This window comes from Macaca nemestrina, chromosome 12 (genome assembly GCF_043159975.1).
Source record: "Macaca nemestrina isolate mMacNem1 chromosome 12, mMacNem.hap1, whole genome shotgun sequence".
In the NCBI taxonomy this organism is placed as follows: Eukaryota; Metazoa; Chordata; class Mammalia; order Primates; family Cercopithecidae; genus Macaca; species Macaca nemestrina.
Window position 1 is genome coordinate 56040595 of NC_092136.1, and position 26437 is coordinate 56067031.

Below are 26437 nucleotides of genomic sequence, written 5' to 3' on the forward strand. Positions count from 1 at the left end.
GCCTTCAGTGGCCTGGCATCCCTTTTTGTCTGTTTGATTCTTACTCTATTCTTTGCCTTGTGTGTTTCAGGTTCACAACCAGTATCCAACTGAGTTTGAATTCAATCTCTATTACTTAAAGTTCTTGGCTTTCCACTATGTGTCTAATCGCTTTAAAACATTTCTCCTGGATTCAGACTATGAAAGATTAGAGCACGGTATGTGTTTGTATGCCCTTGTTTCATCTTTTTTGTTGGTTCTGCATGTTTTTAATGAAAATTCTAATAATGTAACTACTCCCAAGAGTGACAAGCTGAGTTAAGGTTTAACTCTGAACTATGAATGTAGAGTGGATAAGTGGCCAAATTCTGAAATTATGTACCATGTTAGCTCTTAGCAGGCGGTCATTCCTATAGCATCTTTGTAAAATTAAAATGTTTATTATTGTGATACCTCAAAGTGATCACACTGTTTGAGAAGGAACTTTGACTCATAGTTTTTCCAATCCTGATGCACTCTGGTAGGAAGGGTGCCTGCCCTTGGAGACAGCTTGAATAGCAGCTAAGACACTGTGGTCTGGACCAAACAGACCAGGGTAAAATCCCAGCACCAACTGAGTATTTTGGGGAGGGGTTAAATGCCTCTCTGAGCCTCAGTTTCCTCATCTTTAAAACGAGGACAGTGATACTATCCCACCTGTCAGGGCCATGATGATCACATGAGAAAATAGTTGTGAACTCTTCACACAGTCACTTAGCCTCTTAGCACAGTCACTACTGCATAGTAAGCACTCAGTAAATTTTAGACATCGCTAGCATTATTAATGATAGTGATGAACTATTTTTTTAATAGCAGTGATAGTTGTAATGAGTAGATTCTAAAAGTCAGCCCTGGTAAAAACATTTCCCAAGGGGATTTTACATTCTTTTGTAACTGTTACAGGGGGAAAGGAAACACATGACTATTTTTGTTAAGACAAGCAAACAAAAATCAGCCCTGTTCAATGTATTATATGCACTCAGTATCATAAAGAGAACTCTTAATTCCAAAAAAATATTTACTGATGTTCTCAGTTTGAAATCTGAAATCAGGAAATACTGCTTTCCAGGGCATCCTATTGAAATTGTCTAGTATGATATTTCATACTTTTGATAAGGTAAAGAGCACTGGTGAGACCATTTCCCATCCTATTTATACTTCCAGTCCTTTGTTAACTCATGGAATTGTTATTCTTCACATCACAATCAGAAACCTTAATTTCTAAAGCATCTGCATACTGCTTATTGGGAAGGTAGTAAGTATAGTTGGTTACAACTGCCCCAGGCCTGATCTTTTTTTTTTTTTTCTTTTTTATTGAGATTGAGTCTCACTCTGTCTCCAAGGCTAGAGTGCATTTGTGCAATCTTGGCTCACTGCAACCTCTGTCTCCCAGGTTCGAGCAATTCTCCTGCCTCAGCCTCCCGAGTAGCTGGGATTAAGGCCCGTGCCACCATGCGCAGCTAATTTTTGTATTTTTAGTAGAGACAAGGTTTCACCATGTTGGCCAGGCTGGTCTTGAATTCCAGGCCTCAAGCAGTCTGCCTGCCTTAGCCACCCAAAGTGCTGGATTACAGGCATGAGCCACCGCGCCTGGCCAGGTCTGGTCTTAAGTGGACTGACCTATACCTACAGGGGTCACCATGTCACTCAGCTTTATCACTGAAAGGAACAACATGTACAAATATTGGTGGGAGTAAAACGCAGGTATTTGCCTCCCTGGAGTAGTTGTGTTTTTTGGGGGTTTGTTTTTTTGTTTTGTGGGGTGGGGGGGTTATTTTGTTTTGTTTTGTTTTGTTTTTGAGGCAGGGTCTCGCTCTGTCTCCCAGGCTGGAGTGCAGTAGTGGCAGGATCTCGGCTCACTGCAGCCTCTGCCTCTGGAACGCAAGCCATCCTCCCACCTCAGCCTCCTGAGTAGCTGGGACCACAGGCACGTGCCCCCACGCCCACATAATTTTTTTATTTTTTGTAGACATAGGGTTCTGTCATGTTGCCCAGGCTAGGTTTTTGGTTTTTTAACAAAGCAGTTTGTTTTGCTGAATTAAGCTGATCAGCAAATTACCTTAGCAGCATGCAGATGTGGCCAAAGACCAAGGCTTCTCCTATAGCAGATGACTGTTCTCTTCATTAGAGAAGCAACAAGGTCTAGTGCAGTGGTTCTCAGACTTGACTGAACATTATAATCACCTGCGGAGCTTTTAAAACTTCTAAGGTCCAGGCAACATCCCCAACCACTGAAATCAGAATCTGTGATGGTAAGGCCCAGGCATCAAGAGCTTTTAAAACTCCCCAGGTAAGGCCAGGCACGGTGGCTCACGCCTATAATCCCAGCACTCTGGGAGGCCAAGGCGGGTGAATTGCTTGAGGCCAGGAATTCCAGACCAGTCTGGCCAACATGGCAAAACCTCATCTCTACTAAAAATACAAAAATTAGCCAGGCGTGGTGGCATGTGCCTATAATCCCAGCTATTTGGGAGGCTGAAGCACAAGAATTTCTTGACCCCAGGAGGCAGAGGTTGCAGTGTCCAGCCTGGGTGACAGAGTGAGACCCTGTCTCAAAAATAAAGAATAAAAAATAAAAACTCCCCAGGTGAGCCTATTATGCTGCCAAGTCTGAGACCCACCACTGGTCCCACAGGTAGAGCCATAGATCAAGAGTCAGAAAATGTCAGTAACTTTGGGTAAATTACTTCATCTGTTTCCGCATCTGAAAAACTAAATAGCCCTGCCTATCACACAGGGCTGTTGAAAAGATTAAATAAAATGATGCAGATAAAAGGATACATTTGGTATATATTGGAAGATTATCATGATTATTGGAAAATATAAGCATTTCCATCCTATGAAACACGTTTCCTCTTAAAACTCAAAAACACAGGCTGGGTGCAATGGCTCACACCTATAATCCTAGCACTTTGAGAGGCTGAGGTGGGCAGATTGTTTGAGCCCCGGGGAATTCAAGACCAACCTGGGCAACATGGCAAAACCCCATCTCTTCAAAAAAAAAAAAAAAAGAAAAAGAAACGCACAAAAAATAGCTGGGTGTGGTGGCATACTCCTGTAGTCTCAGCTGTTCAGGAGTCTGCGGTGGGAGGATCACTTGAGCCCAGGAGGTCAAGTCTGCAGTGAGCCAAGATCACACCACCGCACTCCAGCCTGGGTGACCGGGTTGAAACCCTGTTTCAAAAACAACAACAAATAAACATGCATTTCAAATCCTAGAATGTCATTGCCGAAGGCTCAATAGAAATCATCTACCCAGCCTCCTCTCTGGATGTTAGGCCACCTATCTAATCAGCCTCAAAGAAGCCTGGTTTTGTGTCCCTAGTCCAGGCTAGGTTGCCTACTTGAGGTCGGTTCCTTCTTGTGTGCTGGTAGATGCACTCGTTATCAAGTCTACAGTGAAACCTTGTTTAGGAACAGCTGTGGTAGCTACCCTCTATATGCCAAGATGATAAAGTAAGTAATCTCAACCACTGCTGGTAGAATTCATCAGTCATAATTTTTTTTTTTTTCCTTGAGCTGGAGTCTCACATTGTTGCCAGGCTGGAGTGCAGTGGTACAATCTCAGCTCACTGCAGCCTCCACCTCCTGGGTTCAAGTGATTCTCCTGCCTCAGCCTCCCGAGTAGCTGGGATTACAGGTGCCCGCCACCATGCCCGGCTGATTTTTGTATTTTTAGTAGAGAGAGATTTCACCATGTTGGCAGGCTGGTCTCAAACTCCTGACCTCAAGTGATCCGCCCGCCTCAGCCTCCCAAAGTGCTGAGATTATAGGCATGAGCCACCGTACCACGCTGAGTCATAATTTTTAAGATCTTTAGCAGAAAAACTTAAACACAATGAATTATCCTGTGTCCTAAAAGTTTAATATGTTGATTATTACATACTGGATTATGGGGTTGTAATTTGATAGTATTTGGCACTAGCTGTCTGATTTGGACTGTGATAGTATTTGGCACTAGCTGTCTGATTTGGACTGTTTTTAAGATGTTCCTTATATGTGTACATGTTGCCCTAAGCCAGCCATATGGATATTGTAAGAAAAGTCCACTGGACTTGGTTCCAATTACAAGGTGTTACAATAGCCCTGAGGAACAGAGGGCCAGGTATTGCATCTCCTCTTCTGCTTTCAGCTCATTCTCTTTCTGTCTACAAAGGTGCCTAGAGCCTATTTCAACTGGGGCTGACTACCACACAGCCTTTCATTCTAATCCATGCCTCAAGGCGCCAAATGGAGCAATATACAAGGTGGCTGTCCAAATCTTACTGCGACCCCTAGAGCAGTCGCAACTTTGGACATTGGAGTCACTTGAACTTTTAAAATAACTAATATCTTGGGCCATCCCCAGAGATTCCGATTTAATTGGTCTGAGGTGAGACCTGGGCATTGGGATTTTTTTAAAGCCCTTGGTTTTTCAAATGTACATCCAAGGTTGAGAACTACTGCACTGGACCCTGCAGTTAAAAGGTAGAGAAGAAACTGTTAATTAGTCTTAGGGGCCCTACATATTATGAATTTCATGCCATCTGGGGCTTGAGACATTTTTTTTTATATATATATAAACTGGTAAAATGCATGTTGATTTTGACTGAGTCACTTCATTCCAAGCAAGATACCACTGCTGAGACACCCTTCATGGCCTTTTAAAGAACTACTTTTTGCCTCACCCCAACACATTTTCCTCCCTATTAAAAACAAAGTGGGCTCATGTTAGTAATAGATTGACTATTTGAAAAAGGTATAAAAGTTCTGTTTTTATTTTTAAATCACCCAAGGACACAGACTACACCCTTCTGTCATCTAGAGTCTCAGTAACCATGATCTGTGGTATATATAAACTCCTAAACAAGAAAACACTTTAAACGGCTTCATAATAAACAGCCAACAACTTAAAAGAGAAACATAAAATTATGGTTTTTACTGAGCTTCATCGAATCAACTCTGAAGTCCTTCCATTTTCTCTTGAAAACTATAGACCGCCTCCTGCATGGACTTCTTTGAATCTAGATATAGATGCAGGAGGAGGGCTGGAAGAGTCATGATTGATAGACTGCTGGTTGCTGAGGCAAACTTCATCGGATGTTTCCTCCATCTGGATTTGTTTGCCTATAGCTATGAAATTCATTCCTGTCTTTAGCTTTGCAGTTATTTTCTAACGTTTTTGCACAAATGTTGCTATTTTTAAAGCCATAAAAAAATTCCACTTTTTTATCTGCTACATGCATCATACTTTTTTTTTGCAAAGTGTTAAAATTTATTGAATTTTGTTTTGTTGGATTTTTTTTAACTTACAGGAACTTTATTTGATGATAAAGGAGAAAAGCATGCCAAAAAGGGAATCTGTATTTGGGAGTGTATTGACAGAATGCACAAGAGGAGTCCCATTTTCTTTAATTATTTATATTCACCATTGGAAATAGAGGTAGAGTAAGAAATCATTTATGTTTCATTTTCTGAAATTTTGTGTTAAGGTTTTCCTTAGTTTTAACATATATAAGCTGTTTAAGCTTTTTATAAACATTGGACTAGGTTTCATACCAAAAAGCTATGTCAAAGTTTAGATATTATAGTTTTGGGTTGTTACACAAATGGAGACTGTTCCCTAAATTCTTGCCACAAAAATTAAGAGCTGGCTCCCAAAACCTAGAAGGGAAAACTTCTAGAGAATCAAAGCAAGACAACTTTCCCCAGAAAGAAAGAACTAACAGAATTTGAAATATCAACAGGTGGTCTAAGCTGAAAAACCTTAAAATACTTTAGAAAAAGTTTCTTTAAGTCTATCTGTACCAAAGCCATGGAAGGACCCCTATAGGAAGCAGAGATGTTTGGAGCTGAGCCCAAGAAGGATAACATATCTCAAGGCAACTGTGCCCCACCATGCACATCTACATAACACACGCCCTGGAATGGAACAGATTGGTCTGATAAGCAGTTCCACCATTACTTAGGGCCAAGAGAGGTCCCTCCCCTGGGCCCCAATCATAGAACCCTAGTCTGGCCTTCCTCCAGCTGCATCCTCCTCATGAGGTGAGGAGTACAAGAAACCAAAGGTACATGGTTAGATGCCCCTCCTTCATCTAAACCATGCTCTGTCTGGGCACTTCAGAATTCTTTGCCCAAATTCAGGCTGCTCACCAGGCTACTTCTCCAAGTCAGTCTCCTATGTTAGTACATGGACCCCAAGGCCCAAAGAATGGCAAAAAGTAGCAGGTTTGACAGAGTGGACAGAGTTTGACTTTCTGGGCTGGGGTATACATAATCATTCATGTAAGACCCTTAGAATAAAGATAGGGGTGGGAGAAGAAGAGAGGCCAAGGACAGGGGGCTGGGGCCAGCTCTCCCAGTGCCACCACTTGTTAGTATAAAATTCTGAGGAATCCAAGAATTCTCTATTGAACTTGACCTTCTAGGTCATTAGGAAGTTACATTTCTCAGTGTAGGAGGGAGGATTGGAAGATGTTTTATTTAATAATTTATCTTGATGTATGACTTTTAAATTAAGATTTAGACATATGGTATTTGAACTCCATTCATACTCTTCCTCCTCTGGACTCTACAAATGTTAGGGGTTTGCCTGACAGTGAGCTTGGGGTACTTTGGGGTCAAGATGAAACTATATTTCTGTTTTAACAGGCTCTAAAGCCCAATGTAAATGTCTCCAGCCTCAAGAAGTGGGATTACTACATAGAAGAGACCCTGTCCACAGGCCCTTCCTATGACTGGATGATGCTAACCCCCAAGCATTTCCCCTCCGAAGACTCTGACCTGGCTGGAGAAGCTGGGCCACGGAGCCAGAGGAGAACAGTGTGGCCATGCTATGATGATGTCAGCTGTACTCAGCCCGATGCTCTCACCAGCCTTTTCAGTGTAAGTCAACTGTAGACACACACCTGGGGCACCAGGGGCCCTGGAGGCACAAGGCCAGAGGAACCAGGCTAAGTTAAGAATGGTTTACAAACTTCTGAACATGGCTCTGCTTACTCTGGGCTAGGGTTATGGTAGCACCCTCCGTGTATGAAGAAACCAGATTTGCTTCCTATCATCAGTGGGGAACCAGGCTTCACTACTGGAAAAGAGTCTCAATAAAAGTGATTTTCTCCAGCACTTTGGGAGGCCGAGACGGGCAGATCACGAGGTCAGGAGATCGAGACCATCCTGGCTAACACGGTGAAACCTCGTCTCTACTTAAAAATACAAAAAACTAGCCAGGCGAGGTGGCGGGCGCCTGTAGTCCCAGCTACTCGGGAGGCTGAGGCAGGAGAATGGCGTGAACCTGGGAGGCGGAGCTTGCAGTGAGTGGAGATCACGCCACTGCACTCCAGCCTGGGTGACAGAGCAAGACTCTCAGGAAAAAAAAAAAAAAATGATTTTCCAGCATTACAAGGAAGCAATCAAGCAAATGGAGCAATTTACTCCTTCCGGCAGCTTCCCAGCTGTTTCAGTTGCCTGAACAGCCTTAGTCAGGCCTTGGCTGTGGCTTTTGTGGGTGCTTTTCTTCCTCTGGTCAGAAGTGTGGTTGGTCAGTGGCCTGATGGGAGTGCTGCCAACCATCTTCTGCAAGGAATGTTCTGGAACCAACCCCTCCTGGCAGTAGCCAGCCTGAGGAATAGCTTTGAGCCCTGATATAGGCCAGACACTTCCTAAAGAGTCTTCCCCCTCTGGTTTCCTGACCAGGAAGAGTATGCTTCAGTAGTCATACTGTCACAGAGGCAGCTGCCCTGATCTCCAGCTTCTCTGTCAGAACGTATATCTGTTTCCTTAGGTATTTCTTGGCTTATTCTTTCCACATCTGGTTTGAATCATCAGAGTTGAGGGGTTCCTCCTGTCAAGGACTGGCTTCTCATCTACCTCAGCTATTAGGGCTGGGCCATGGGCCAGTGCTTGACCTCTTGCTTTGGCTATCAGATTTCCCATGGGCTGCCCAAGGGTGCAGATGTCTGAGATACATATTTCACATTCTAGTATGTAAGCTATCCTGTACAAAAAGGCCTAGTTATAGGTCCTAATAAACCATCTTCGCCACAGTGCAGCACACCAGCTAGAGCTCTCACCACTATTTCTGGCTGGGAGACCTCTCAGACCCATGTCCACCACTTAACTGCCCTCTGGCCATGCTGCTCATCTGGGCCTAGTACAGAAGCAGTATAGCTTTGGGGCACATCCTGATTTCTATGAAATACTGATCAGAAAACTTTTCATTTCTTTGCAGGAAATTGAAAAATTGGAGCACAAATTGAACCAAGCCCCTGAGAAGTGGCAGCAGCTGTGGGAAAGAGTAACTGTGGACCTTAAAGAAGAACCAAGAACAGATCGCGTGAGTTGGCAATGCCCCTTAAGAGCTACTTCTGAGTTTTCTGAGGGTGCTAAGTCAGGTGGAGCCCACTGCCACAGGTGACAAGACCCAGCTGGGTTTATGGCCAGAAGGAAGGGTGGAAAGGGGAGGGGTCATGTCCTGGGGGTCCAGGGCAGAAAGTTCCAAATGACTGAATACTTCCTGAGTGTCTCACTTCACCACAGTGACATACTACTTATGTCTCAGCACCCCAAATCCAAGGGAAATTATTGGGTTCTTTCCTGTCTCACTGCCTGTGTGGTTTCAGCAGATCTTCTACCACATGAGGGAGGAGGGGAATGCCAAGACCATGTTTGCTCCACAGAAAGTATTTTAAAACAACAAAATATGCCACTTTGTGTTGTTCACAATCCCTTTTCTGTTTCTGACTTAAGAAACATTTATCATAAAAATATTTTAACGATTGGGCAAGGTGGCTCACGCCTATAATCCCAGCACTTTGGGAGGCCGAGGCAGGCAGATCATGAGGTCAAGAGATCGAGACTATCCTGGCCAACATGGTGAAACCCCATCTCTACTAAAAATACAAAAAGTAGCTGGGCGTCTGTAATCCTGGCTACTCAGGAGGCTGAGGCAGGAGAATCGCTTGAACTTGGGAGGCAGAGGTTGCAGTGAGTGAGCCGAGATTGCACCACCACACTCCAGCTTGGTGACAGAACAAGATTCCATCTCAAAAAAAAAAAAAATTATATATATATATATATATATATATATATTATATATAAAATATATGTATATATATATATATATATAAACGAAATACTCTGTTTTCTGCTTCTCATACCCCATTTCCTATTTCTGATCTAATATGGTACACACCTTCGCATCCTATTTAATCCACTGTGAGGGAATAGTATTCCCTCTCCTACGTGAGGAACAGGCACAGAGATCATCCAGTGGCAACTGGTAGAGCCACCAATCGAACCCACATCAGACTGGCTCCAAATGCAACAGAAGGAAATTAGGATAGATGAGTGTTCTGAAGAACAGTTCAGGAAGAAGAGGCCAGCAGGTCAGATGTTGCAGAAAGGTCAAGAAGAATGGAAGGTAGAAGAAAACCTTTGTGGTAAAAAGAGACCATCTGGGGCTCTATCTCTTAACCTCAAATAGCAATTCAGGAGCTGTTATCAGACAACAGGTGGGTGATGCCTTAATGCTTTTTTGTTAGAAAAATAATAGTTTATTGATTTTTTCTGATAATGAAAGTAATAATGTTCATTTTTTTGAAAGAACACACAAAGTTATAAAATAGAAGATGAGAATCACCCACAATTTATAGCCTAGAAGTAAACCACTATGCTATCAAACTTGTTTTACCATACAAATTCACATATAAAAGAGATTTACTAGACATACTATTTTAAACCTGCTTTTTCGGCCGGCAGCGGTGGCTCAAGCCTGTAATCCCAGCACTCTGGGAGGCCGAGGCGGGCAGATCACGAAGTCAGGAGATCGAGACCATCCTGGCTAACATGGTGAAACCCTGTCTCTACTAAAAATACAAAAAAAAAGAAATTAGCCGGGCGAGGTGGCAGGCGCCTGTAGTCCCAGCTACTCCGGAGGCTGAGGCGGGAGAATGGCGTGAACCTGGGAAGTGGAGCTTGCAGTGAGCCAAGATCGCACCACTGGGGGCGACAGAGCGAGACTCCATCTCAAAAAAAAAAAATAAATAAAATAAATAAAATAAACCTGCTTTTTCACTCCACATTGGCATACATGTCCTTCCATCTGTCACTGTGTGTAAACCAATGTCTGCCAGGCGCACTGTAATCCCAGCACTTTGGGAGGCTGAGGCAGGCAAACCACGAGGGCAGGAGTTTGAGACCAGCCTGGCCAGCATAGTGAAACCCCGTCTCTACTAAAAATATAAAAAATTAGCTGGGCATGGTGGTGTGCACCTGTAATCCCAGCTACTCGGGAGGCTGAACCCAGGAGGCAGAGGTTGTAGTAAACCAAGATCACACCACTGCACTCCAGCCTGGGCGACAGAGTGAGACCCTGTCTCAAAAAACAAATCATCTTTTTTTTTTTTGAGATAAGGTCTCACTCTGTCGCCCAGGCTGGAGTGCAGTGGTGTGATCATGGCTCACTATAGCCTCAACCTCCCGGGTTCTGGTGATCATCCCAAGTAGCTGGGACTACAGGAAAAAACAAATCATCTTTTTTTTTTTTGAGATAAGGTCTCACTCTGTCGCCCAGGCTGGAGTGCAGTGGTGTGATCATGGCTCACTATAGCCTCAACCTCCCGGGTTCTGGTGATCATCCCAAGTAGCTGGGACTACAGGCACACATCACCATACTCGGCTCATTTTTAAAATGTTGTTTGTAGAAATGGGGCTTCATGTTCCCCGGGCTGGTCTCGAACTCCTGGACTCAAGTGATCCACTCACCTCGGCCTCCCAAAGTGCTGGGATAACATGTGTGAGCCACCACGCCTGGCCATAGCAACATCATTTTTTAATGGCTGTCTAGAATTCCACTGTATGGAAATGCCATAATTTGTTTAATGTCCCTAATAATGGACGGGTAGGTTGTTTCCAGTTTTTTACCATGATAACTAACTCTGGGACTGATAGTGTTGTACATTATCATTGCTTATTCGTCCAGTTTTTTCCCTGAGATAAATATTTGTAAATGAAATGTTCCAGTCAGTGGCTTAAGTGTCTGTAAAGGTTTCCTAGCTCCTGTCCTGTCTTTTTCAGTCCCAAAGACACCTGTCGAGGTCCCCAGGAATTGTGTCTACCAACCTACCTTCCTATCAGAAGAGATCTCTGCTACATCTCCCAGACAGCAGCATGGGGGAGGAACAGAATTCCAGCATCTCCCCATCCAATGGAGTGGAGCGAAGAGCAGCCACGCTCTATAGCCAGTATACGTCCAAGAATGAGGAAAACAGGTGACATGCTGAATCCTGCTCGGTGTGCTGAAGACTTCCCCACACCACCTGAGGCTAAACCACAGGCCCCTCAATAAGCTGGGCCTGTGCAGTACAGTCTTTTATAAACTTGAAATGGATTTGCTTTAACTTTTGTAATGTTTTAGATGTCTCTTTGAAAAGAAAAAAAAAATTACAACTAAAAATAATGCCAAGAGGTTGTAGTTATTTGTAGTTGAGTCCTGATGGCTCTTATCTCCTGTCTGCCAGAACGTTTGAGGGAATATGTGTTCGCCAGCACTTTGTCAGTGGCAAACATCAGAAATCCAGCTTATGCTAGCTGAAGCAAAAAGGAATTTACTCACATAAACTAGGACAGTCAAGGGTATGCTAGCTTCTCACACAGTATCTTCTATCCGTTTCCCGGCTCTGCTTTGCCCTCTCTCTGTGTTATGTCAGTCCCAACATGGCACAAAAGATGGCTACTGATCATTCCAAGCCTCACAGATGTGGTAATCCCAGCAGAAAGCAGCAGTCTTTCCCCAGGGGTCTAGTAGCAAAATTCCAGGGAGAACTCTTATTGGCCATTTTTGGATCATCTAGGGGAAATAGAGACTTGACAAAAACAACAGACATCCCCTCCCCTTTACAGCATTTCATAAGTGTAAATCCAAATTAACTCTCCTGTCATCATTTCTTCTAGGTCCTTTGAGGGAACACTTTATAAAAGAGGGGCTTTGCTGAAAGGTTGGAAGCCCCGTTGGTTTGTTTTGGATGTAACAAAACATCAGGTAATACTCTTACAGCCAAAAGAAATTATTTCTGTCTAGGCTAGTCCCAGTCCCCGGCTATTATGTGGCTCTAGCAGACAGATTCCTCATGTACAGACTGCTTTTTTAGTGCCTCTCATATGCAATCTGGAGGCTCCTCAAGGGCCCCAGATGTCCCTGAGTAAGGGCAATAGCCTTCCGAGGAAGTTTCCCAAGTAGCTCGGCCTGGTACTTGCGGCTGAGGCAGCAACAGTTGAGCCCAGAGCATACAGCAATAGAACTCTTTTTTAATGCTCAGATATCTCTTGCTGCCTGATCTTAAAACCCAGGTGAGGGGATTCCTGAGGTTTTCAGCCTGTTGCATACATGCACATATAAGCCTGTGCCTGTGAACCCTCCTCAGAATACAGGTTACCTTTGTCCTTGCAGCAGAAAGCATCCATTCAAAACGGAGGGCATTAATTTATTCTACAAACATTTATCGAACACCACCTCTGTGCCCATTGCTGTACTGGTTAGTAAAGAAGGCACTGTTACCCTTCAAAGATGGCAGCAACAGGGGAGCAAAGGGGCCCCAAAAGAGGCAGAAGGGGATGTGCCCACCCAAACTTGGAATTCACCGTGGGCAAGTACTAGACTGGACCTTGCTGACTATGTCAAGAAATCTTTTGACTACTGTTAGATTCTTAGCTATTCCTGTAGCAGCCTCTGCAATCCTTAGCATCATAGTCTTTACTCCAGTGATTTCAAGGGAGAGCAATTCCTACCCAAACCTCCAGCAGCTCTGCACCCTGCATTACTGAGAGCTGCATGGTCTCCTGTGTTCTGACTGCAGGCCTTACTCTACCTTGGAATTGACCACTCAGCCTTGAGGCTGAGGGTTACACATTTTGATTGTCAATGCATTTACTATAAAATGGAATCTGTTAGGAAAAACCTGAACTGTTACTCCTATAATACAGTGCTTTGGTTGGACCTGCATCTAGAAGACTCCTTCCAAATGAAGACTATATTTGGGGTCCAGCTTTTCCTCTACTTAAGGAATTTCATAATGATTACAGAGTCTTTGTGGGACAATATAGATAATTTATGTTCAAATATACAAATGGAAGCCCTGTTAGGGGGCTATACTCTGAAATCATAGAGCCTACACTGTGTAAAAAAGTTCCATTAAACTTCTAAATATAACGTAGGAGAACGTCATAATTTTTCTATAATTTACAATTACATCAAATTATACTTACATTCTTACCAGTCTTCTGGACTTCTTTAACATGAAAGATACAGTTTTTCCACTTAGCCCTGCTTATACCATGCCTGAGAGGAGAGAGAGAGAAAAGTCTCAGGCCAGAGCCACATTGTCAGAAGCACTACTTTCCTGCCATGTACACTAGAGAGTAAAATCCACAGATTATGGCCCAATAAGGCTTATTCCCTAGCAGTCTCTTTGACATTTTTCCTTTTTTTTTTTTTTTTGAGGCAGAGTCTCGCTCTGTTGCCCAGGCTGGAGTGCAGTGGTACAGTCTCGGCTCACTGCAAGCTCCGCCTCCTGGGTTCTCGCCATTCTCCTGGCTCAGCCTCCCAAGTAGCTGGGACTACAGGCACCCGCCACCACACCCGGCTAATTTTTTGTATTTTTAGTAGAGACTGGGTACGGGGTTTCACTGTGTTAGCCAGGATGGTCTCGATCTCCTGACCTTGTGATCTGCCCGCCTTGGCCTCCCAAAGTGCTGGGATGATTTTTTTTTTCCTTTTTTTTATTATTCCAAAAGGCAATATATGCTTATTATACCACATTCAAACATTTCATACAGATCTCAAAATCCCCTGTGTAGTCAAACGCTAAGCTATTTATTGTGTTCTTCAAAAATCATTTTTTATCTACATGCTGTTGGCAACTTGATCTTTAAAATGTCTTGAACAGTTTTCCTATATGAGTTCTGTATGAACTCATATAGATCTTCCATATTGTTTTTGAAAAGCTCTATAGTATTCCATTTTATTGATGAATTGTCATTTAATGTATTCACTGCTGCACTGAAAGACAAATATGTCTTTTCCAATGTTTAGCTGATAAAACAAAGCTGAAGGAAGCTTCTTCATACATCTTTCTTTGCATGCTTATAGGAGTATTTCTGTAGGACTACTTTATAAAGGTGGGAAAGGTGTTTCTTTTTTTTTTTTTTTTTTTTTTTGAGATGGAGTTTCACTCTTGTCACCCAGGCTGGAGTGCAGTGGTGCATTCTCGGCTCACTGCAACCTCTGCCTCCTGGGTTCAAGCGATTCTCCTGCCTCAGCCTCCCCAGTAGCTGGGATTACTAGTGCCCACCATGCCCAGCTAATTTTTGTATTTTTAGTAGAGATGGAATTTCACCATATTGGTCAGGCTGGTCTCAAACTCCTGACCTCAAGTGATCTACCCACCTCAGCCTCCCAAAGTGTTGGGATTACAGGCGTGAGCCACTGCGCCCAGCGTGGAAAGATGTTTCAATAGGCATAAGCATTCTAAATTTTAGTTGATATTGCCAATTTGTTCTCCAAAAAATTTCCAACAAATTATATTCACACTGGCAGTATTTGAGATGATCTAGTACCTTATTGGATATCATCAGCCATTTTTAATATTTCTCAATCCAAAAGTGGAATCTCATTTATTGTCATTTACTTTTCTTTGATTAATGAAGTTGATCATCTTTTCAAATATTTGTAAGTCATTTGTATTTCTCTGTGACTCGCCTGTTGAGATATTTTGAGCATTTTTCTACTAGATTGTTTATCTTTTTCTTATCAATTTCTGGGAATTCTGTATATTACTAAACATTAGCCCCCTTTTTATATGTTACATATACTTTTTACAGTTGTTACTTCACTTCTTTTTTTTTTATTGTTTTTTGAGACAGGGTCTTACTCAGGCTGGAGTACAGTGGCAGGATCTCAGCTTACTGCAACTTGACCTCACAGGCTCGAGCAATCCTCCCACCTCAGCCTCCTGAGTAGCTGGAACTACGGGCATGCACCACCACGACTGGCTAATTTTTGTATGTTTTTGTAGAGACAGGGTTTCACCACATTGCCCAGCCTGCTGTCGAACTCCTAGGCTTAAGTGATCCATCCATCTTGGCCTCCCAATGTACTGGGATTACAGGCATAAACCACCATGCCCAGCCTTAATTCTATTTTTTAAGATGTAATACATTTATTTGTTCAATTTCTAAACAGTACATAAGTCTTTCCCTCCGTGCTTTCTCCAAGCCACCTAGTTCTTCCTAGAAGCAACAAGTAACATTAATTTTTTGTGTATTCTTCCAGGCATAGTTTAGCATATATAACCAAGGTACAGAGGAAGGTATTCAAATACAGTTTGAAAAGCCATGCCATTTTCTCTTTCTGCGTCTCTGATATCTCACTTGTATCCTTTTGGTTGCAGCTGCGATACTATGACTCAGGTGAGGACACGAGCTGTAAAGGCCACATTGATCTGGCTGAAGTAGAAATGGTCATCCCTGCTGGCCCCAGCATGGGAGCCCCAAAGCACACAAGTGACAAGGCTTTCTTTGATGTAAGTTGATCTTAATTCTCTTTTTCTGGCTCTGCCTGCACATCATTCTATCTGTCTCCAAGAATGATGGAGCCCTCAGAGCAATTGGTGGTGACTACAGATGGATGACAGACCCCCTTGGCTATGGGAATTGTTCCAGAGCTTGAACTCAGCATTATTGACCCCAAGGCTATCCTCTCTTCCTGTCTGTATGTCTCAGAAAAGCTGTATACTGCTTTATGCAAAAGGAGTCCAGCCACACATGGAAACAGATGAACTCCTTGTTAAATGCTGTTAGTTCAGTTACTACCTACTTTCAAGAACAGATGCTATTTCCCTAGTATTCAGCGGTCTTCATGCTTGACCACCCACAAAAGACTGTCCTTAGGCACACATGAGAAGTATCTACCCTAACATCTTCAGCAGCCCTCACGTGGGCTATGGGGCACTTTATAGGCCACATAATAGAAGGGGACTTATGTAGTCCCTGGAGTCAAGCAGGGCTTCATAAAGAAGATAGGTCATCCTTTATTGCCCTGCTCAGGCCATGAGATCGTTTTCCTGACAGTGGGCTTCCAATATGGCTCCAACTGAAGAAAGGGGACACAAAGGCCAACTTTATGGTATGGATGAATCTCAGGCATCCCCCTGGAGCACAAGGAGCTCCCTCACCTTTAGTGCATTGGTGCAGTGCATGGGAGAGGTTAAAGGCACCATTCATTGCTGACCCTTCCTCCTTAGTCAAAGAAGACACTAAGAAAATGCAAAGTAAGGCGCTCTCAGTGTGTCTCCTTTTCCTGCCAGTACCCTTCTATCAACATCCCCTATGACTCTAGAGACCAGAAAAGTAAAGGCAGTAACAGTATGGTAGTTGAGGAGAAAAATTCATACGGAGGTTCTGGGGCAGTATGGAAAAGAAAGGTCACAGGGACTGATTTACCATTTACCCAAATCTATAAAACAGCCCTGCCCTTCATCTCTGGTTCTCTGTCATTTGGTTTTGTAGCTCAAGACCAGCAAACGTGTGTATAACTTCTGCGCGCAGGATGGACAGAGTGCCCAGCAATGGATGGACAGGATCCAGAGCTGTATCTCTGATGCCTGATGCCCATGGTCAACCTATGCCGAAGAAATAGAGGAACTCATGCTGCCAGATAGAAAAAAAAAAGCATGGATCCTTGAGGAGCTGACAACACGTTATCCCAGGGCCTGAGGTTCTCCTGCCCAGTCCCTTCTTGCAGGGGTTGCTATATCTACTTAACCTGAATAGGTGTTTCACACAGGTCTGGTCAATAGCCCCATGCACTCCCTATATCTTGCACTACATTTTTCTAACAGGGTCTTAGTGGTTAATGATCAGAAGATGTCTCCTGAGCCAACTGTGAACCTCACCCAGGCAAAATGGCTACCACCTACTTGGGTCCTTCTTCATGAAAGCTATAGATCCTTTTTTGTTCTCCAGGGTCATAATTTGCTTGGAGACCTGTTTAACAAGCAAAAATCAAAACCCTCCAAGATTGTCTCATATTCTACCTAGACTAGGTTTCCTATGAGAGGCATCTACTTGTACTGCCTGACCTTTGAGATGCTCAGTTCTCTGGTGCTGCCAAAAGGTGCTTCCATGGTCCCTTCTCTGCCACTGGGGTTCACAACAAGAGATGTCATTGTTCAGTAGCAGGCAAAGAGGAAGCACACAGCATTATTCTGATGGAAAAAGATTATCCAGGGAATGGTACAATGACCAGCCCAATGCAGGAAAACACTACTTCCAAAACATTAAATTCTCTATCCAAAACATTGAATTCTCTAGACCAGAGGTGCTCTGAGGATCCAGGGCCTTGTGTTCTTATGTATCTTCTGCTTCCTGACAATTTCTTTTTCAAAATAACATGCAAAAAAAGCTGAATGCACTAACTCACAAAACAAACACTTGCACTGAACTCCCAATGAAGTGAAGATGTTGGAAAGACAGAGGCCAGCTATTTAGGACCACACACACCTGTGACAAGGGCTGTGTTGACCACAGTCACACTGTGGCATGACTGGATACCCAAACTACACTTCTACACATGAAAAGTAAGAACTGTCTTTAGATTTTCTTTACTTTGATAACTTGTGTTTGTTTAGCTTAAGACCCAAGAAATGCTGTTTGCTCATGGTAAACAGAAACAGCATCTTTGCTACAGCCACTGACACCAGCTGGCGTCATAGGTAGCTAGATCATTGCATTTGTTTTGAAATGTTAATATGTTAAATACTAAACTAATATTTCAAAAATGTGTATATATGATTTCTATATCCTTGCTTTTCAGATAGCCTGCTTATAATTTAATATAAATTAACTGATGCATTCATAAGATTTCAATAATGAAATGGTTCCCTTTTTTAAAAATAAAAATACATTGTCTTTGTAGATTAAAAATGTCGGAATTTCAAATTTAAAATTGTCTACACACTAGGAAATAGAACTGTGTTAATATATAAGAAATTCGGGGATAATTAAGAATGAAGGACTTTTCTATCATTTCCATTTTATAAATTGCCACCTGTGAAAATGGTTTTTGCACATTATTTGTATTTTTCTTTGTATATGAAATAATTTTTTGTACTTTGTAAAATATGGACCCCATTGTACCTTCAGCTATTTGAGACTATACACAGTGCTTCTTTTGTAACTGGACTATTTTAACTTTCGTGAAGGCATTACATTGCCTCACATTCACTAACCACCTTGAATTAAATTTATTTCTTAAGAAAAAGCATCCCTCATTTACTGTGAACCGAAGTTCGTTCTGTAGTGCACAGCACGCAGGAGGGTAACACTCAGGATTCATACATGGGACTAAAGGTTCAAGAATAAAACAAAGCATGGCCCACTTTGTGCCTTCATTCTCCTAATGTCATCACTGCCCTTTGCTCAAGAAGTAACCAGGGATACTGAACATGTTAGCATGAGCTTCTGGGTTCCAGACACACTTCTGCAGAGTTTAGGTAAGAGACTTGAGGCCAAGATTCTCACGTGTGCTGCCACTCCTACCACTGTCTAATAAGCTGTTTGTCTGAAATTGCTTAAGTCCCTTACCTATTCTGGGTCCATTCCACCACCTAGAGTATATAGTAATTTGTGAAAATTTTAGGCATGAGACATTGAAGTCTGAACAGCAGATTTTTCTGCTTCAGGGAATTTTTTTTTTTTTTTTTGAGACGGAGTCTCGCTTTGTTACCCAGGATCTGGAGTGCAGTGGCGCGATCTCAGCTCACTGCAAGCTCTGCCTCCCGGGTTCACACCATTCTCCTGCCTCAGCCTCCCAAATAACTGGTACTATAGGCACTTGCCACCATGCCCGGCTAATTTTTTGTATTTTTAGTAGAGACGGGGTTTCTCCGTGTTCGCCAGGATAGTCTCGATCTCCTGACCTCGTGATCTGCCCTCCTCGGCCTCCCAAACAGGGAATTGTTAAACAGCACAAATGATCAGTGATTTCAGTTCTAGACAGTACTTCTCTGGTTAAGCCCATGAGTTTACCTCATGTAGCCAACAGAGAATGCAAGTTTTCATCTCAGGGCTGAGCCTTTAAGTCCTTTGACATCCAGAGTCCTCTGAGCCAAGCAAGAGGACCCCAAAGAGCCACTGAGGCTCAAGGTGAGACAGTGACATATTCCCTGAGCTTTCGGTTCTCCTCAGTCTCAAGAGCATGCTGATCTAAGCCAAGGGCCCTCAAGCCTTTCCTTGGTCCTGGGCCTCTCAACAGCTACCATTACGCATTGCTGTGTCCCTGAGATTCAGTCAGGCAGGAAACAACTGGGATTAGGGGTTGAGTAGAAGCTGTGTTCACAGTGTCAGTATCTGGATGCCCTTCATTCCTCAGGTCTTAACTGTAAAAGGGGAGAATACTGGGTTCTGTAAACCAAAAATAAAATTCTAAGACCCCCAGATAACTGAATGGATCCTTCTCAGCCAAGGGAGTTCCAAAGAAACCTGAAAAATGAGTTCCAGTCATGATGCTGGGGCAAGGAGGTGGACAGGCCTCATTACAGCCTCTCCCTTTTGGAGTTTAGACACAACAGACTAGCATTAACATTAAAACAGATCTTAAGACTGACAAAATAGACTGTCACAATAAAATACCAAATTCCAACCTGACTCTAGTATAGCATCACATAACAGATAGTAAGCCCTAAAGGAAATCAAAGCTTTTTTAATCCCAAAATACATTCCTTTTACATATTTTGAAATGGCCCTGCAAAGCTGTATCTTGGGGGGATTTACATTCTATAGAGGATCCCTTTCCCTTCCCAGGTCTTTTTCTGATCCTGAAGAGATTAGCTAAGAGTCTAGTGCCTTTTATTAAATGTCTGAATAGGAAATATTTGCTATCTGTTGCCTCTAAGGGCAGCCACCTATGAGACTTCGTCTACATAAGAAACTAGGTCTCTACAACCCCTTATCTTAACCTAGACTCTCAATTTCAGCCTTTTAGATAATAACTCCTTCAACCAATTGCGTATCAGAAATCTTTGAATCCACCTGTGACCTATAAGCTTCCGCCTTTCCAGGCCAGACCAATTTGTACTTCACATGCATTGGTTGATGTCTTATGTCTCCCTAAAACATATAAAAACAAGAGCCTTTAACCCAACCACCTTGGGCTTGTATTCTCAGGACCTCCTGAGGCTGTGTCCTGGGTCACAATCCTTAACCTTGGAAAAATAAATCTCTAAATTGATTGAGACCTGTCTCATATACTTTTTTGCTTTACAGTTCCAAGGGAGAAAGACCAGAGCTTGGCTGCCTGCAAGAGCCTTAACAGGGCCCTTCCTTCTGTGGTCCCAGTGACAAAACCCTTCTAATGTGGGCTCTTGAAAGATGCAAACTCAAAGGAGCACATAGCATAAAGTCACTTCCCAACCCCTTTGACCCAAATCCTTTATTCCCACCTCCCAAACCCCTTCACTCTACTGTCTCCACCCCGGAGCTAGAGCTTAAACTGCTAATAACATGGCAGATTTGCTTCTCAAGGGAAACTGACATTTTTAGGTATTTAATCAGGGGTTCTTATAAGAGTTGTTAAGTAGCCCTATCATCCCATAAAGAATTTCTGAAAGATCCCAAGTTGATAACAGGGAAGTGCCCTCAGCAATCCCAGCCAAAGCTATTAATTAAGCAGTGAATAAAACAGTGTTGATGAAGAGATAGGGTTTACAGCAGCACCATCAAGCATATATAATGCAAGCCACATAGGTATCTTTAAGTTTAAAAAAAAGATGACATTAATTTTAATATATTTGTTTTTACCATATATTTACTCCTATATCAAAAATATTTTAATGCGTAAACAATACAAAAAAATTAATGAAATATATTCCTTGTTCATACTAAATCCTCAAAATCTAGTGTGTATTTTATACTTACAGCACATCTGAGTTTGGACTAATATGTTTTTTTCAGAGGCCACTTCTGATAAAACAAATGCATATCATGTTTCTATACCAGTTCTCCAATATCAACTGGACATCCAACAATCCAGTTCAAGTCTGACACTAACTCTCCAGATTTAGCACAGACTCCACAAGTTCAGGTCTGTCTTTAAGACTGCCCCCACTTCAAACACTAGTTGCAAGTTCCAAGGGCCACCAGAACTTCTAACCAACCAGCTATAAATATGAAGGTTTCCACAACCCCCTTCTCAGGTTCAGTAATTTGCCAGAACAAATCACATAACTCAGAAAAACACTTTACTTACATTTACCAGCTTATTTCTAAGCGATAAACCTCAGGATCAGCCACAGGGAAGAGATGCACGGTATGGAGGGAGGCAGCACACCACCTGCCCAGCATCTGATGTGTTCACCAACCCAGAGGCACTCCTTATCTCATTATTCAGGAGGTTTTACAACCCAGTCTCCAGTTACCCTCCCTCCCCCGAGGTTGGGGGTGGCTGAAAGTTCCCACCTTCTATTCACTAGTCTGGCCTTTCAGACGACCAGCACGCATCCTTAACCTAGCTAGGGACCCCACCTGAATCACCTTGTTAGCATAAACTCAGGTGTTGCGAAGGGCAGTTATGAATAACAAAAGATACTCCTAAAGGGTGGGGTGTGTTAGGAACTTTTAAAAGAAACTATCACTTCAGAAATTTCTAGGGTTTTAGACACTGTGTGCCAGGAACCCAGAACAAAGAACAAATATATTTTGTACTCTACCACAACTAGCCTTATTTCCACTGCTACCACACTAAACAATACATATTTACAGCAAATAGCCTGCTCACAGCAGAGCCGTGCTGGGTGGCAAGAGACCTGGCTTCTAGTGCTGGCTGTCTTCTAATCTCATCTATGACCTTGAACCAGTCCCTTAACTTTGCTGGGCTTTGACTTACAAAAATGCAGGACACAGATGATCTGTTACTTTGTGATTCCAAATATTTACCTTGGCAAGGACTTAGTTTCCAAACTGAGATTTAAAGGATTTGCTGAAAAATCCAAATCATCTAAATCAGTGCTTCTCAAATTATAATGCATATATGAATCATCTTGTTAAAATGAGATTCTGATTCAAGAGGTTTGGGGTGGGGCTTGACATTCTGCATTTCTAATGAGGCCAGTGCTGCTGGTCCAAGGACCACAACACTGGTCCTTGGTAACAGAATTGTTCTTGGAGTAACAGAAATGTGTCTCAGTCCTCTGAGAAGCAGATGCCTGATAGGCAGGAACTCATGGAAGGCTGGAAGAGCCAAGAGACCATGATGCTGGTATAATCCTTTTGAAAAAGAAAGGGAAGCAAAGTTGAGTAGAGAAGACTTGGATTGCAGTGCCGTTCTAAGGAAGTTCAGCAAGGCAGATAAGAAGTCCTTGAGCCATCAGGGGAATCCCACATATTCCAAGAATGGGCCTTCCTAGGATCCCTGCCATGCTCAATCATTGGCTAGGAGCAGTTCATGGGAAGCATGGTTTTGGTGGAAACACAGTAATAGATTTCAGAATATACCAGCTGAGGCCAACAGTCAATGACAGTCACTGCAGTCAGAAATCTTTCATGGTTGTCAGTGTTAAAGTTGTCAGAATCAAAATGGAGTCACTTATGTTTATAAAAAGCAAAACAAAACAAAACAAAAAAGCCTGATAAATTGAGCCAGGAAAAGCTATGAAGAGAGAGTACTTATGCATAAATACCTGATAACAAAAACTATCATAAAAAACTGCAAAACTTGCAACCTTGCACAAAGGCCATTGCAACCTTACACAAAAATTACTCCTTTGAAGGCATCTGTCCAGCAACTACCTGTCCAGCCTTGGATTAGTGTCACCCTTGTTATTGATCCTTGTAGCCAGGATAATTATCTCAAAACAATTATGTATTGATCCTCACTTTTCCTTTAAAAAACCTTTGTGGTCCTTTACCTCCCTGAATACACACATAGCTTACTATGTGTTATATAGGTATTCCCATTGCAATGCCCTTGATGTAGTTTGGATGTGTGTCCTCACCCAAATCTCATGTTGAAATGTAATCCCCAATTGGAGGTGGGGCCTGGTGGGAGTTGATTGGATCATGGGAGTGGATTTCTCATGAACGGTTTAGTACCATCAACTTGGTACTATTTTCATGATGGTGAGTAAGTTCTCCTGAGGTTTAAAAGTGTGTAGCATCTTCCCCGTCTCTCTCTTGCTCCTGCTCTGGCCATGTGACATGCAAGTTCCCACTTGGTCTTCTACCGTGATTGTAAGATTCCAGAGGCCTCCCCAGAAGCAGATGCCACTATGCTTCCTCTACAGCCTGTAAACCATGAACTAGTTCAACCGCTTATAGTTTGTTTGTTTTGTTTTTTTTTTAGACAGGGTCTTGCTATGACACCCAGACTGTAGTGCAGTGGCGCAATGACAGCTCACTGCAGCCTTGACCTCCAGGACTCAAGCAATCCTCCCAGCTCAGCCTCCTGAGTAGCTGGGATTACAGGTGTGCTCCACCATGCCCAGCTAATTTTTTTATGGAGACAGGGTCTCACTATATTGCCCAAGATGGTCTTGAACTCATGGGCTCAAACAATCCTCCCACCTTGGCCTCCCAAAGTGCTAGGATTCCAGGCATGAGCCACCGCACCTGGCATCAGGTATTTCTTTATAGCAATGCAAGAACAGACTAATACAGCCCTATTATATAAATATTATTTTCGTTTAGAGAGCCTCTCTGTTATTTAAGGTGACATAAATGGTGTCCAGAAGCAGGACCTGAAAAAGAGTATCAGAAGGAATTCATGATTCTTGGAACTAGTGTACAATACTCACCTGAGCCCTTTGAGCACTCTGTTTCTATGGCTCACATTTTCTGCCCTGGTGGATTTCCTCTCAGGCCAAGCCTCCCCCTTTTTGGTAGAAGCTCTTGACTTGGAAGCGGAGTTGTTGTCTGGGGTAATACCCAAGGTTCATTGCCTCGTGCCAAGAAAATTAAGGACACAGACATACACAAGGAGTGAGTTTAAGAGCAGAGGTTTACTAGGCAAAAGAAAGAGAACAGCTAGCTCTGCCCTTCAAGAGAGGCTGGCCCACAGTGGAGTGCACTGGATTTTATAGACAGGCTTGAGGAGGTGATACCTGATTACACAGGGCCCAAAGATTGGTTGGACCAGGTGTGACATTACATACTGTCCAGGGAATCTGACTGCCCCACCCTAATCTTATTTTGCAAATGAGGTCTTTGCTTGACTGGCGCCATCTTGTCTGCTCCTTATGGTATGCGTGGCTGGCAAAGAGAAGAGAAGATGGAGCTGTCATGTTGGATATGCCTAGTCCCAGGTAGCCTTTTCCTATTGGCACAGCTGCTGGCATTCACCCGTGCAAACTTGCAGCTTGCTTGTCTATGTCTGCAGCTCAATTTTACAGGCTGCTCTTTGTTAGAAAATTATTTGGAAGCTTCTTTTCATTAAAAGGAAAACCTTACTAAGGACTTCCTTACCCTATGCCTAAATAATTTCTTCTTAACTCCTATATCAACTTTATTCAGGATTTGGTTTAGTGATAAAGCCGCCTTCAATAAAGGACTGTACGTCCTCCTGGAATGATAAAAGGGTTTTTATCTTTTGGTTTAAAGACAAGTGTCTTTCTGGATTGAGTACTCTGGTTTCTCCAGAATCCGTGTTCTGTCTGCAAGACATGTCTTCTCTGGTAAATTTACTTTTGTTTCTTTCTGCGTTGGGATGGTTAATACTGAGTGTCAACCTGATTGGATTGAAGGATGCAAAGTATTGATCCTTGGTGTGTCTGTGAGGGTGCTGCCAAAGGAGATTAACATTTGAGTCAGCGGGCTGGGGAAGGCACACCCACCCTTAATCTGGGTGGACACCATCTAATCAGCTGCCAGCACAGATAGAATATAAAGCAGGCAGAAAAATGTGAAAAGAGAGACTGGCCTCGCCTCCCAGCCTACATCTTTCTCCCGTGCTGGATGCTTCTGCCCTTGAACCTCAGACTCCAAGTTCTTCAGCTTTGGGACTCAGACTGGCTCTCCTTGCTCCTCAGCTTGCAGATGGCCTGTTGTGGGACCTTGTGATCACGTGAGTTAATACTTACTAAACTGCCTTTTATATATATATCTGTTCTGTTCCTCTAGAGAACCCTGACTAATATATGCATGCATAATTTAATTTTTTTCTACATTCCTGGGTTAACATTTTTGTGAACACTTTTATCTTGGTTTCATTTTGGTTTGGTTACATGAATCTGTAAATGGTTTGGCTCCTTTCCCTTGCTTGTTTCTAAAACTCTTCTGAGAGCAAAAATAAATATTCTAAATGGCGGGTGCCGGATGGCTATTTAAAAGCCACTAGGACAGTCACCACTATCTAAAACATGGGTCCAAACTCTTGACATTCTCTGACAGGATTTATAGGATTTTCTTTGCTCTCAAGAGATTAATAAGAAATGAAATGGGATTCTCAAATATTAAGGCATGCCAAGGTTTTCTGAGACTCCAGCCAGCTACATATTATGGTCTATCTCATGAATATATTTAAACTAATGGGCCAGGTGCAGTGGCTCACGCCTGTAATCCCAGCAATTTGGGAGGCCGAAGCAGATAGATCACTTGAGCCCAGAGGTTCAAGACCAGCCTGGGCAACATGGCAAAGCGCCATCTCTACAAAAAATATAAAAACTAGGCAGGCATGGTGGCATGTACCTGTTGTCCCAGCTTCTTGGGAGGCTAAGGCTGGAGGATCAATTGAGCCCAGGAGGTTGAGGTTGCAATGAACCATGATCACACCACTGTATTCCAGCCTGGGCAACACAGCGAGACTCTGTCTCAAAAATAAAAACAACAACAACAAATACTAATGGACAAATCATATCAAGGAAAATTCAGAGCTCAAATGGTCTGGCATGGTGGCTTGTGTCTGTAATCCCAGCACTTTGGGAGGCCAAGGCAGGTGGATCACTTGAGGCCACAAGTTCGAAAAGAGCCTGGTCAATATGGTGAAACCCCATCTCTGCCAAAATTACAAAAATTAGCCAGGCGTGGTGGTGTATGCCTGTAGTCCCAGCTACTTGGGGGGGTGAGGCACAAGAATCACTTGAACCCAGGAGGCAGAGTTTGTAATGAGCTGAGTTCATGCCACTGTACTCCAGCCTGGGTGACAGAGCGAGACTCTGTCTCAAAAAAACTAAAAATAAAAAAATAAGAGTCATAATTTGAACTCTCTAAAATACACTACAACTATAGTGTTAACATCACAGTCTACCCCTTGTGCCACACAGATCTTTACTCTCCACCAGGTTCAGGGAGAAGTTCCTCCCCATTTCCCTTGGGCCTCTATTCCCAAGGGGAACTCAGAAGAATGCAGGAGGTCTGTGGGACCAACTATGGCCCCTACCAGTGAAGTTAATCTTGG

At 43.0% G+C, this 26437-nt stretch overlaps 1 protein-coding gene across 7 annotated transcripts in view; it reads left to right on the top strand.

Annotated features, from left to right (window-relative positions):
- The window catches only part of LOC105488765 (SET binding factor 2), a 547946-nt gene that overhangs the window by 500993 nt on the left and 20516 nt on the right, over positions 1-26437 (top strand). For all 7 annotated transcript variants that reach the window (XM_071075110.1, XM_071075112.1, XM_071075109.1 and 4 more), the window contains 8 exons: positions 71-197; positions 5313-5440; positions 6652-6885; positions 8228-8332; positions 11074-11267; positions 11950-12037; positions 15444-15575; positions 16561-25105. In XM_071075110.1, the coding sequence (XP_070931211.1) occupies positions 71-197; positions 5313-5440; positions 6652-6885; positions 8228-8332; positions 11074-11267; positions 11950-12037; positions 15444-15575; positions 16561-16659 (1107 nt within the window). In that variant the 3' untranslated portion in view covers positions 16660-25105. The remainder of the gene's footprint in view (positions 1-70; positions 198-5312; positions 5441-6651; positions 6886-8227; positions 8333-11073; positions 11268-11949; positions 12038-15443; positions 15576-16560; positions 25106-26437) is intronic.